This window comes from Glycine soja, chromosome 12, assembly GCF_004193775.1.
Source record: "Glycine soja cultivar W05 chromosome 12, ASM419377v2, whole genome shotgun sequence".
Taxonomy (NCBI): Eukaryota; Viridiplantae; Streptophyta; class Magnoliopsida; order Fabales; family Fabaceae; genus Glycine; species Glycine soja.
The window spans coordinates 6,415,732-6,429,342 of record NC_041013.1 but is presented as its reverse complement, the minus strand read 5'-3'; the positions used below and the strand labels follow the sequence as shown (position 1 = coordinate 6,429,342).

Below are 13,611 nucleotides of genomic sequence, written 5' to 3'. Positions count from 1 at the left end.
ACTTATAGAAAGTGTGATAAGACTAGTCCCACCAGTCTTTGGATGTTCCCAACTCAAGTAATATTATTATTAGCTCCAGTAAAATATATTAGTTTAGGGGGAAAAAGGAAATTAAGAGGGGAAAATGTGGTTGTATGCTTATGTGTAAAAGTCGTTTAAGAATAATGAGCCAAATTTATGGGGGAGGAAAAGGGGTTTAATAGTAATTAAAAGATAGCCCAGAAAAAGGAATAAGAGAGAGAAAAGAGAAAATAAGTGGTTTAACCAAAATGTGACACCATAAACGAAATATTGCTGTGGTAAAAAGTTGATTGTGCAATTAAGATGTCACCGTTTATGATGCATGTCTTAGCTTTTATATAATATATAGTTAAATTAACTAGGAACCCAATAATTTTTTGCTATAGACTAAACCTTCAAACTGAATACTGAAAGGTTAATTAGTATCATAATCTCCCATATAAATTCATTGCTATTTACCAACATCATCTGGAAGGAAAGATCCAAAAACACCCAGAGAATATGATAGCAAGAGAAAAACAAAAAGAAAAAAGACAGATTGCAAAAACAAGCATTAATCAATAGATATAGTGGCCTACTTGTCTTTTGCCTTGAGTGAAACCCAAGATTTGTCAATTGCCAAACTAATGATTTTCTGGGTCAAGATCTCAATACTCAATAGCCAGACAAAAGCATGAAAGGACTAACCCATATTTACCTTACCAGACAAAAAGCTTTTAGACACTACCTTTATGCTTCCGTTCCTCAATTTGAAGATAAAGATAGAAGAGAATAGGGACCCATTGAATAGTAGAACTATAGAAACTCACCTTTTGAATCCTTAGAATAAAGTAGTCTTACACGTGAATCTATTCAAGTAGCCCATACATTTTTGGAACAAATTTGTCTAACATAAGATTCTTATTGTCGTTTTAGTTGACGCTTTCTATAAGTTCAATAAATCATGTTCTCAACTCAGTTATCGAAAAAAAAATCATGTTCTCAACTCCAAATGTGAAAGTCCTCTGCAGACCAGCCACACCAATCACCACCCTCTAGACTATAAGCACCAAAAGAAAATCCCTACATAAAATCTTTTAAAAGGGTTCATAAAATTAGCTTTTTACGAACCTTTTCTAGCTTTGAGAATTAAATATGATCATACAAGATATGTTACATTTTGATGTTAAGCAAAACGCATCCAATGTCAAAGTCAAGGTCACATGCTTGACAATTGACATCAGCTCCAATGCCAAGAGATGGGTTTGAAAACGACCGGCACTTAATTTTTTCCGCAAGTAAGCAGTAACCAATAATTTGAAGCAAGAAAAAGGAAGGGTGCAAAAGGAAGATATTGCATCAGGAGTTACAGCAGAATGTGCAATCATTTCATTTCAGGATAGCAGTCCCTCTCTATCCAGCACAATATATTCAAGGAAATGGACCACTGGGACCACACCTGCTCTAGTAGCTGCACCCTTTGCATTGTGTCGATTGTCAAAATAATTTTACTTTGTAAGCTTAAGGAAATGTCACATGGACCTACCAAGATATATACAATCATGTTGAATTCAAACTAAAGCTGAAAAACCAGCAGTTTTTCAGGTGTCTAACATCTGAAGCTTGAATTTTCAACAGCTGCTAGATGCAGTGTCTGAAAATGGTTTGGATTGGATTATAACCCGAGCTCCTGAAGCAAGCCTGTTGAGTAAAAATCAATTTTCAGTCTATATATTGTTGAAAGCTGCAAGAGTATGATGAATAGTTTTAAGAGCCTTAAGAAACAAGTTAGAGTCAACACTTAACTTTCTTCAATTTTAATCACCTCCTCCTCTTCTTTAAATGAGTCTATCCTCTTCGATTGTTTTTTTCCTGTGGAAGATTCAGTGATCCTTTTGCTGCTACCATTAGATGTTACTGGGGATATGCCTGAGCCATCAATTCTATCTGATGAGTTCCGAGGTCCATCAGAAACAGGAGATCTCATGGATTCACTTCGGGGATGCTTGGTCAATGAAGCCTTAATTGATCGAGGAGTGCATTTTGAATGTCCCGAGGATGATTCCTCTTTGTCTTCTTGCTGTTTCTGTTCTTTAAATGTCCTGCACATTTGTGTGTTGACTTTGTTACAGAAGAAACATTGGCCTAGATGTGACAACTACCATGTCCCCATCAGGTGTCAATCAAAACCAATTACAAAACTCTAAAACATGAATCCATGAAGCCGACCACTGATCTCAAGTCATTTTCTAGTGGCATGTTATGAAGATTAATACCAAGGAGCTCATTTCATAACAAAGAAAGAGAACAAACAGTAATGAAGTTCACAATAACATGTGATAAATGGACCTCTCTTTATTATTCCACAGATTATCAGTCCAGCCTTTTTTTCAGAAGATATTTCATATTTCAATGTTTCCTATTTTTATTTTGTGTACCAGCTTTACAAAACAGCAATGCAGGCCTTCATTTGGACCTTTGAAGCCTCCATTTCCATGAGACATCTCATACAACCACAAATAGAGATATGAACAAGCATGAATGAAATTCTGTTATTATTATAACAACCAATTGAAAAACAACACATTGAAAATATAGAATTTGTAATCATTTTATTGAACAAATGAAGTAATCAGGGGTACATAAGATGTTCAGGTGAATATTTTTAATACAAAAAATGTTAGGTGATATTTTCAAAATTTGACAGATAAAATCATGTATTTGAGAGATAATTTCAGATTTGACACAAACTCGATTAGCCTTATTATATGACCAGATTCAAGCATTATCACCTTTGGACCACTGCTCAACTAATCTGGCTTTCCAGCCTAAACTGGCAAAATCACCATTTAAAATCTAAAGAATGACCACATCCCAATTATTAGTCCTATTATATTACTACACCAGACCTGAAGCAACCCATATGCTATTTCCTCGGATTTGCATAAGTGGTAGGTTGTGACTCTTGCCCATTCTAATTTGTAATGTTGCAAGGGAAAATTTTAAACCAAAACTTACCTCTCATCATTGTAGGAAGAAGAGCGTTTCAGAACATTATGTCCATCTCCCTCCTTCAGTTTAGTCTCAACTAAGCTTCCACTAAAATATTCTTTGTCTTCCAATCTGAGGCTCATCAGCTTTGGATTCTCAGCTAAGCAATCAAACTCCCCCAACACGAAAGAAGTTGAGAACAGGGGAGAAGGAAATTTGGAACTGGAAAACCTGGGCTTATAGGAAGGAATAAGGCCAAAACTATGGTTTTTCACTGATATTGAGCCACATGAGATCAGTTGCATCAGCAAATTTGAAGCTTTCATCCTCGTGTTGGTTGGCATCTGCATGCTCTCCTCCTCCAGAATCCTAAAGCTATTCACTTTACTAGCATCAGCTCTAATCAGAGATTCCAAAGTTTCAGCCTTCCCCACAAAAGATGAGGAACTTGAAGTTGAGGGAGGACGAGAAACGGCATCCCTACAGATTCGTGGAGTATCTTTCACTTGGGGAGCTTCAGCTTGACAAATTTCATGACATTCGGATTCTAACGACCCATCCTCTGTTGATACACCCCTTGTGCAAGTTTTCTGAGCTCTGGATCTGTTGTCCTTTTCTTCTGTCTGAGTTGAAGCATCGGCCAATCCATCAGTTTTATAAATTTTGTACTCTGTCAATGCCAAGCTTAGAGCATCACTCTTTTCAGCTCTAGACTCTGGAGAAACATCAGAGGAACCAGTGTGTGGATCTTGGGAAAGCTCATCATCTTGGGAGATTCTTGTCTCCTTCCCATTCATGCTAGAAGAGGATGAGCCCTCATCCAGGCTCCGAGAAGAAGCTGGCCCCGGCAACAGCTTCACACTTTGTGTTTTAACATTGCTAATGGGACTGAAACGATCTGTAAACCAAGATTCACCAAGACTAAGGTTACAGGCATTCTGTATCATTCAGGAATCAGGACCTAACAATTTATTACTTGCAAAAGATATTTACCTGAATTTGATTCGTCAAAGAGCTCAGAACCCTTGAGAACATACTCATTTCCATGAGCTGGTAGAATTATATCATCTTCACACAGATCATGCCACACAAATCCACTCTTGTAGCTCCTGAATTACAAGAAGAACAAATATCAACAATGAAAATTGTATCCAATAATTTGGTCCTAGTCTGAAACAACCCAAAAACTAAACAATCTTGTTTTCTTTATCTTAAATTGTAAATTATAAATTTTATGCTGCCTTAACTTTTATAAAATTTAAGCAGGAAACAAGGGGCAAGGATAAAGACACCAAACCAATCAAGTCTTTTTTTTTTTTTTATCTTTTCCCTTCTCTCTATTTTTTCTCTTTCTCTCAACACAAATTGAACACAAGGACATAGAAAATGCTAAAAACATGCTCACCTCTTGCAAGACCATGAATACAAGGAAGCCATGCCTCTACCTCTCAACACATTAAGTCTATCAATCACATCTGCACACAAAAACAACCCCTCAAAATCCACAAATCACAAAGGAAAACAACAAAAACAACACCCCTTCCCCCACCCAAGTAAGAAAAAAGCAAAATGTTTGTCTTCCCATTATTCAATCTACCTCTCAAGTATAGTCCATCGGGTGAAGAAAGTGGGACCTCCATGAAATGAGGGTGCTCTAGCTGCCGGTTTCGAGATAGGTAGTAAATCACGGGTACCTTCAAACTCTGGTGGTATTTTGGTGACTTCTCAGTCCACACTTTGGCCCTCTCAGGACTCACTTGCCGGTTGTACTTCTTCATCCTCGCTTCCATTCCCACATGCAAAAACAACCCCCCACCAACCCTAAAAATTCAATGTTTCACGATTTCTCGACTTCAAAACCCTGTCAGATAGAACCCCATTTCCCCGTTAGCTTCATTCCGTGCAAAAACGCCACTGGGTCGAGATATTTTCAGATTTTCTTCCACCATCACTGAAACTGCACGAAATCAGATCTAACTAGCTAGTAACACCAACATGCGTATAAAAACTGGAATCTTTAACAACATAAATGCAAAAAGACAATACCTTGGAAAAAAGGAGCTGAATTAGAAGCTGTATGTGTGTGTGTGTGTGTGTGTGTGTGTGTGTGTGTGTGTGTGAGAGAGAGAGAGAGAGAGAGAGAGAGAGAGAGAAAGTGAAATGAAGGGGTGCAAATTGAAGCGTTGGGAAAGAGAGAGAGACTGGAAGGGGATGAAACAGAGACAAGAGTGGGTCAAGGAAGTGAGTTTCAGTAGCTTAGTCCTTAGTTTATGGTGATGTTTTTGGCCGATATGATGGAATTGTTCGATGTGTTGAGAGTTCAAATGTTTGTGATGTTTGTGTTTGTGCTGTATTGTGTTCGGTTGTCTGACTTTGTTGTTCCTTCCACCTTTTTTAATATTAATTTTCGTGTTCTGCCCTTTCTCAAACTACCATATTTGCCCTTCAAAACATGCGCGGTAAAATTCAAAGATTAAATCAGAGCTTGCAAATTTCTTAAAACAATAAATGCCTGTATCAGTTCTAAATTAATTTTGGGAGCTGTAAAGTGTAAAATTAGCCAATAATTTACTGTCACCCACTATTAGGTTATACACCCCGTTGTGCAAATACTATTCCTTTTATTGGAAAAATACATGCTTGGATATTCGTTTTAAATAAATGTTTGATGATAAAATGAAGTTTGTAAAAATATCATCATCTTTCATTTTGCATTTAGTTGCAGTGGATCATTGAATTTGATCCCGAAATTCTTGCAAGCAAATTAAAAAGTATCATACTTTAAACTGTTTAAAAACCTTATATGTTTTTGGACTTTAAATATCTACATGTACTACTGGTAAACTAATTAGTAATTACTCTTATGTAATGTGATAAATTGCAATGAAAATTATAATTACTTTAACTGATGAGTGGTTATATTAATAATTTGTCTATAATATGTAGAACTTGTGATATTGTTCGGTGATCTTTATATGATATCTAAGTTTTATATCCTTTGTTTTTACCAATAAGTTTTCTATCATTAGTATTCAAGTATCATTAAAAAATGGTTACTTTAGATAATTGTTAATCTAAATGATGTGTATTATAAGTAGTGTTACTCATGTTCGATACTACTTATAAGATATAATTGTAAGAATTACTATTTAAGTATTATTATTTTAAATTTGAACAAGTTGATTATTCTAATCATATACTTTAAGCAATTCCCCTCGAAGAAAACATTTGGCCAAAACTTATGAAAGTAGCTTTAGTTTTAAAATTTAATGATCTTGGAAGTGAATGTTTTGAAAGGAGCAAGCAAATATGATTAGGAAGTATGGTGTAGTTATGTGTGAAATATTTTATATATCATTACAGTTTATGAGCAATGATTTGAACGTCATAACATGATTTTTCCCTGCTGCCCTCTCCCTTTGAAAAAAGGGGGTTTTTTTTTTTATGGGATATAGAGATACTGGAGGTCTCAACGGGGCCAACTCATACTTGCAATTAGGATCCATGGTAACGGAAATTACATGATACCAATTTTAAATAGCTTCAAATATCCTATAACCATGTATATTTTTTTATCCACATATTTTATTCACTTAAAATATTATTTTTTATTTTTAAGTGAAAAACATTCTTAAATGGAATATTTAATGTCATATACAGAAAGAAAAGATTAAAGTTAACAAAGTCAAAAATTAAAATGAGAAGTTTATAAAATCTAAATTTATACTTGCAATTTGAAAAGGAAAAAACATTGAGGGGTATACGTATAGTCTCTCTCCTTCACGAAGGGTTATATAACAACTTCTTCACTTTTTGTTCCACTTTTGCACGCAGTTATTTTTTCCTTTTGCAATTATTTTCCCTTCCCTCACCTACTTCGTAGCACGTTTTAATTTTCCCATTGGCAACTCACGTTAATGGTGTGAAATGAAAGATATTAAAGGCATCCCTGAAAGTTCAGCTTTTGAAACCAACATTGACTCTTAATATTTTACATCTATTCGGTTGAGGTCCCTTAAATAAGTTGTTAAATGGGGCTGAAGCCTAACAAAAATAAGCAAAACGGAATTGGTCAAAATTAAAATCATGGTGACGAATCACCTAATCAGATGAAAATTTATGTGATACCTTATTTCCCACTAATGAATAATGATTTAACTGCTTCACCTATAGCTGTCATCTTCACAGGATAGTTCACTCGAATTTATATGCTATGAGTAAATAAACTTCAAAGGGGGTCAAAAAATAAATTAATGGGAAGGAGTATTTGTTGTTGATAGGCATTACATAGCTAAATGTTTGGCACTACAATCAGTTTAAGGTTATTTGCTGCATTAATTCTCCATTGCTTGAAATGATATTAGATAAGGAAAAATTCTAAATAAACATGAATATATCTTAATTGTACAAGTGAATGAGTAAGTTAACATGATTTTTAAATGATTTGTCTAAAAGTAAGATTAATTATAAATTATGTGTATGTCTGTTTTCGCGTTGAAACCAAAGAACATATATAAAAAATTGTAAAAATTAACACTTTGAAAAAGTAGCTTCGTTATCAAGGCAAAAGGAGTTATTGATATTTGTAAAAGTAACAAAGAACCAAACATAATGTAAAAGATCAGAAATAGTAAGTTTAATTTTTATGTGTCATTATATTGTTAATCAATTAAAAATCATAATATGATTTTTAAATTAATTAATTGGTATAAAAGTAAATAAAATTAACCTATAAAAATTGTGATTAAGTAATAATGGAAAAACGCTTTTCACTGATAGTATACATCTTATTTTCTGATCATGAACAAATATCATGCATTCATGGAGTTTTTTTGTTTAACCTTCCTCCATCACAAATGATCAATCACTTATTAACTAATCACCTGCCAGATGCAGATTGCAATACGTAATTATCAGTCATAAATTAGTATACTTTAGTGGAAAGACCAAAAGAGTATGGCCATTAACCAGTTAATTAACTGTTACATATCTGAAGCACTATCTATGGATATCCATCATTTTTTGGGGCCTTCAAGATTATGATACATAGTGACTTTAGCTTTGAGAAGGCATGGTCATGTACTTGAGTGTAAACTTGGTGAATAATGTTCAACCAGCTGTCTACACATAATGTCATTTGTCATCAACGATCTTAAAAGGGTTCCCGCAAAACAAGAGGCTCATGATAAATGCAATTAGTTGATCTTATTGCTAATAAATTTTTGCACATTCTGTTCCATTTGTTGGTTTAAGGCATTAAGGCAAAATAGGATTATGAAATTAAGATAAATAAGGACTCTAGATACCTGATACCAATTTACTTTCAGTTCAGAAAGTAATTATGTTATTACGAGGGAATTATTTTTCGCAAATCGGATGTTGGTTTGCAAAAAAAAATAAAAATGAGTTGCCTCCTAATAATTTTACATGGGTGAAGTACTGAAGTAAGTACTATTGTTGTGCATGGAGCACTTTCATGTCTAGCACTAATTAGCACCACTTGCATTCATCTTCATTCAGATTAATCTACTATTCTTAACTCATTAGCAAATGTATTAATTTTGTTTCAAGTAGTAAAATTTACTTCGAAGTCCGAGTGTCAAATCTACAGGAACTTTGTTTATACTTAAGTTGATGTATATTCAATTTGTAAGCAAGAGATAAAGAATTATACTAAAAGATAAGAAAGAAGGAATTAAAGAGTAAAAGACAATAAAAGTAGAAAAGTTTGAATGCAAAGATGACTTCAGAATTTAAATATGTTGAGGCCTAGTATGTCTAATCACCCTAAATACAATGTTAATGTATTTCTCTATTTAATACTATTCAAATTTTTACTCACATATACTAAGATACTCAACCCTGATCTCTCATATTGAAGAGTCTAATTTATTTATTCTCTCTCCAAAATCCATTTTTAGAAATAAAACAGTAAATTGCATGAAATTTAAAGATATATGCATAGACTAAATAAGACTACTCTATCCCTAGCAATAATTTGTTTAGATGCCATTTCCAGTTCTTTAGAAATTAAATATTTTCCAATGCCTAATCCCTAAGCAAATGCATAGATGATCAGACCATAGCAATGAAAATAAAGCACAAGAAAGAAACAATAAAAATTGGCATTGCATCCAATAGATAGTAAGGAAAGATTACATTACAAGGACATTGTTTGTTAGGCTCCCAATAGTGGGCGTTTAGTCTCTCATTGTCATGAGAAGCTTTACACTTTAGGGCTGATGTGGATAGAAAAAAAGAAGAGGGATGAATAATGGAAGAGAATGGGTGAATGGCTAGAGATGAAGGGTTTTCCCTAATTAAGAAGCTCAGGCCTTGGGTGTATTCAATAGATAACTATGAGTCTTGGTGTGTCTTTCTCCTTTGTTTCTTATTCCTCTTATAGATCTAAGGTAGTTGTGACCTCGCGCTAAGCATGCCCTTCTAGCTTAGCGAGTATGGCGATGATCACCTTCTTAGTGCAGGATTCGCGCTAAACGCACCTTTGAACTTCTTTTTGGGTCTTCTTTGCACTAAGCTTGCACTGACCATTGAGCGAGGTGACACGTTGGACCTATTTTGTGCGCTAAGCGAGCTGTCTCAACTTTCAACTTTTTATTTCTTCAAGTTTTTGCATCAATTTTCCTCCAAAATATTTGTAATTCTCCTTTTTTTTTTAATCCTGTTGGTCAAGAATTTAAATGATATTAAAATCCTCGTTAGTTCATTCAAAACAACAGTAAAATAAAGAAATTTTAATCATTCTTAGTCAAATTTAACTATCAATTAAATTCAAATTTTGTAATTATCAACCTTGATACAAACACATATATCATGTGTCTTTAATCTTTATTACGGGCTAATTACAAACTTGTCTAAAATCATGATGAATGGAATGAGGTAAGATTATATATAAATAAATGTTAATGAGTATCCTAATAATAATGATTAAGAAAATTAAAATTAAAATATTTTTATTGAAAAATAAAAAATTATACTATACATTTTATTTTACAATTTTTTTTATTTAGATAATAAATACTTTCTCCTAAAACCACTTATTAGAAAACACATATAATAAATGATATCAAAATCCCATAATAAAACTCATCCTAATCGAGTCCCAGAAATCAATTCAAAACATTATTCCTTTCAAGTAGCCCACTTTTCTTACGGGGCCACAGACAACTACATCATTTATAAGGTTTTAAAAAAAATCTCATTTTATTTCAGCACTCAGCAGCAGCCTATAGGTGAGAGTCATTATATCCTATTATGTGCATTCACTTGTTTCAATTTGACACAAGATGGACACATACACTAGAAGGGTATGTATTCATCATAATTCATAGCAGCTACTCGTGATCAAGGCAACCAAACCTTGTTTGGATATCACAGCAAATTAATAATAACTTCTGGCGGATTATAGAGATTGAAAAACTTAACAAGAAAGGCTGACTTATTAGTCAAGTGATCACGAAACAAAGTTTTATTTTCTGCTTATAAGTGCCACTGAATACTGACACATATTAACGGAGTTGTAAAGCATATTCATCATCTTCGTTGGAGTTCATAAACAAAAAGAAGGGATTATGAGTGTTTTGGAAACAGATTTGATGTGTCCAAAAAAGAAAGAGAAACGCACTCCAACACCATGAGTTCAAGGCTTCAAGTAGTCACTTAATTTAAAAATCAAACACTTGAAAAATGTGTGTAATTATGCATTCGAGTGTTATGTAATCATTATATTGTTTTTCGGTGCATAGTTATTATTATTATTATTATTATTATTATTATTATTATTATTATTATTATTATTATTATTATTAAAGAAAATTGAGATATAATCACTTGATGAGCAAACAAGTCCAGGTTATAATCGCTTTAAAATCCAAATAAGGTTGTGAGAGAAAAAAATATATTTAAAGAAACAATTTCATTACTCTATGTTGATTGGTTCACCGAATTTCATCCACCATGCATCTTTTTTATTTCTCGAACCTTAGCTATATATCCACCTTATTAATTTAATTGTTTGGATTAAATATAAAATTGACTTAATGGTTGAAAAAGAATAAAGAGAGAAAAGAGAAAGGAGAGGTTGCAATTTGCCAATAAAAAAACATTAATTGTTTTGGATTAGCTTTTTTCCTCCCCTTCTAGTTCTCGAAAATTCTTTGCTATTGATATTTTTTTCCGAATTCAATTCTTCGTTTTGCTTCTTGGGGGTATCTTTGAATTCCATAGTCTTTCTCTCTGACAAAGATCTGAAAGAAGGCAACAACAGCTAGGGATCTAAAAATGGGTTAATTGCTATACACATTCAAGGAAGGGTGCCAAACTTTAATCCAATAACTTTATCTAAAATAAAACTTTAATCCAAGAAGAGCACTGAATTATTAGACTGAAACAATTGTCAATGCAATGGAGATAAAGATCATCATCACCTAGAGGAGCAAAAGCAACGCAACAATATCCTCGTTAGAAAATGGATGTGAACAAGTAAAGAGGGCTATTTTTTTCTGAAAAAAAAAAACAGCTAGAGAAAACAGGATAGTTTGAGAAAAAAATTAAAAATAAAAAAGGGAGGTATAAAAGTAAAACAGGAGATAGAAATAACAATTTTATAACGGGTTGGACAAAAAGGCCCATACTTTATTCGGCCTTCTAATTTGATGTTTTTAGATTTTTTTAGTTTTTCAATTGTCTGTGAAACTCACTTTTTATCTAATTTTTTATCTTGTCAATGACTTTTTTGATTTAAATATTAGTTAGCTTTTATAGTTTTTCTTATAGGTGAATCTTATCACAAAATTTTCATAATTTGAATTAATAAAAAAAATTAAAATTATGTCATAAAATGGTTTATGAATGTCAACTTCAACTCAAATTTAAGAGTTAAAATGACCAAAATATATTTTTTTAAAGATAAGGTACGAAAGAAAAATTTAGTAAAAAGATGAAGGACCAAACTTATTTTTAGTTTAATATATAGATGTATTATCAATTAGAATGTTCAAATAATAAAAATCACACTTGTTATAATTCCTTAATTAACATAATTATGCATTTTATGAACTAAAAAATGAAAAAAAAATCATTTATATTTTGACAAAAAAGTGAATGAAGTGCTACCATGTGTGGCCTTTACTTATGCTATAAAGTTATTTTAATTTAAATTTTATTTTTTCTTATTTTATGATTTAGCTAAACATAATGTTAAAATTGATATACTACGATAGTAAATAAGGTTGGCTCGTCTTATTACATATATTACAAGGTCTTCATCAATCAAGTTTAATTTTAAATAATTAATATTTTCGATATTTCAGATAAAATGGATATAACAATAAGAATAAAATGTAGATACAACTCTTTAAATATTTGTAATATTATACTTCAATTAAAATTAAAGTTTCAACTTAAGAATTTACATAATAAATATTTACATTAAATTTCTACACAAATTATTTGAGTGAAACTTCACTTTCAACTCCTCCTTAGAAAACAACACACATAGCCAACTACAATAAATTCACTCCAATGTACACACTGAGTTGCAAGATAAGTATCAACATACGATTGACATATATTATTATTTTTAATACAATTAGGGTTAAATCTACAAGTCATGTATGAAAATGGTAATCAAGGTCATGTAGTGATTAAAGAATAAAAATTAGATTTTTTTTTATCAAAAAGTGTAACAACATATTTTCCATGATTTCTAATGAAATTCTTTGATCATTTTTTTTTTGTCTTTAAGTAAAAAATATGGATGTCCTTAAACTGGGGTTAGAAACTAATTATTCTTGTCATGCATAATTGCCATTTGTCCAAATGAAATTTTCCCATGATGAATATCAAACACATTTTTTCCGTTAAATATAATTTTTCAACATATTGAGAAACATTGGATTAGGGGGATTCATGAACCCATCAAATCCAATGAAAGCCGGAAAAATCAAAATCTTAATGAATAAAAAATTCAAAAAAAATGTTAGAGTGGATCAAATTTGATATTTAATTTTCAAAACCAATCCAATCTCATCTAAAATAAACTTATACCTATGTACATATTTTTATTTATAATTTGACAATAATGATAATATTACTCATATTTATATTTATATTTTTTATATATTTATAAAATGATCATTTATCTTATATATATTTATAAAATAATATTTAATTCAAGATATTTTTTACTAACTATTTGAGTTAAGATGCATAAATATACTTATATAATGACATATAAATAAAATATTTGATATTTTAAATTAATTGTTATTATATTTATTATATATCTTACCATTTATTTAATATTTTATCAAAAAATATGATTAAAACCAAAAATCGATCCAAATTACATTAAATTGAATTATATATGAATTAAAGTTTTGAACAAAACTAATTAGATTGATAAATTAAAAACTCAAAGTGATTGAATCATAAAAGACTCCTCTAAAGTGCAACAGGTAAAGTATAACCATCTCAATCCTTTATTATATTAATGGTTTATATTTAAGCTTAATAAAATTAAAATTTTTCATTAAAATAAAAACAAAAACAAAAAAACACTTTGTCTCTCGCACTCCAGTCTTCACATTAATCATCTGT

General features: G+C 31.6%; 1 protein-coding gene across 2 annotated transcripts; it reads right to left on the bottom strand.

The window, feature by feature from the left end:
* Positions 1-1,331: 1,331 nt before the first annotated feature.
* Positions 1,332-5,349, bottom strand: LOC114377983 (protein UPSTREAM OF FLC-like). 2 transcript variants are annotated; one of them, XM_028336475.1, is made up of 7 exons: positions 5,038-5,349; positions 4,589-4,948; positions 4,397-4,466; positions 3,985-4,100; positions 3,019-3,889; positions 1,806-2,102; positions 1,332-1,701 (listed from the first exon to the last, which is right to left on the bottom strand). In XM_028336475.1, the coding sequence occupies exons 2-7, from the start codon at positions 4,779-4,781 to the stop codon at positions 1,632-1,634; spliced, it is 1,617 nt and encodes a 538-aa protein (XP_028192276.1). In that variant the 5' UTR covers positions 4,782-4,948; positions 5,038-5,349; the 3' UTR covers positions 1,332-1,631. The 2 variants fall into 2 exon arrangements, with proteins under 2 accessions (XP_028192276.1, XP_028192277.1); XM_028336476.1 differs by having other exon boundaries at positions 4,589-4,942.
* Between the last annotated feature and the right edge of the window lie 8,262 nt (positions 5,350-13,611).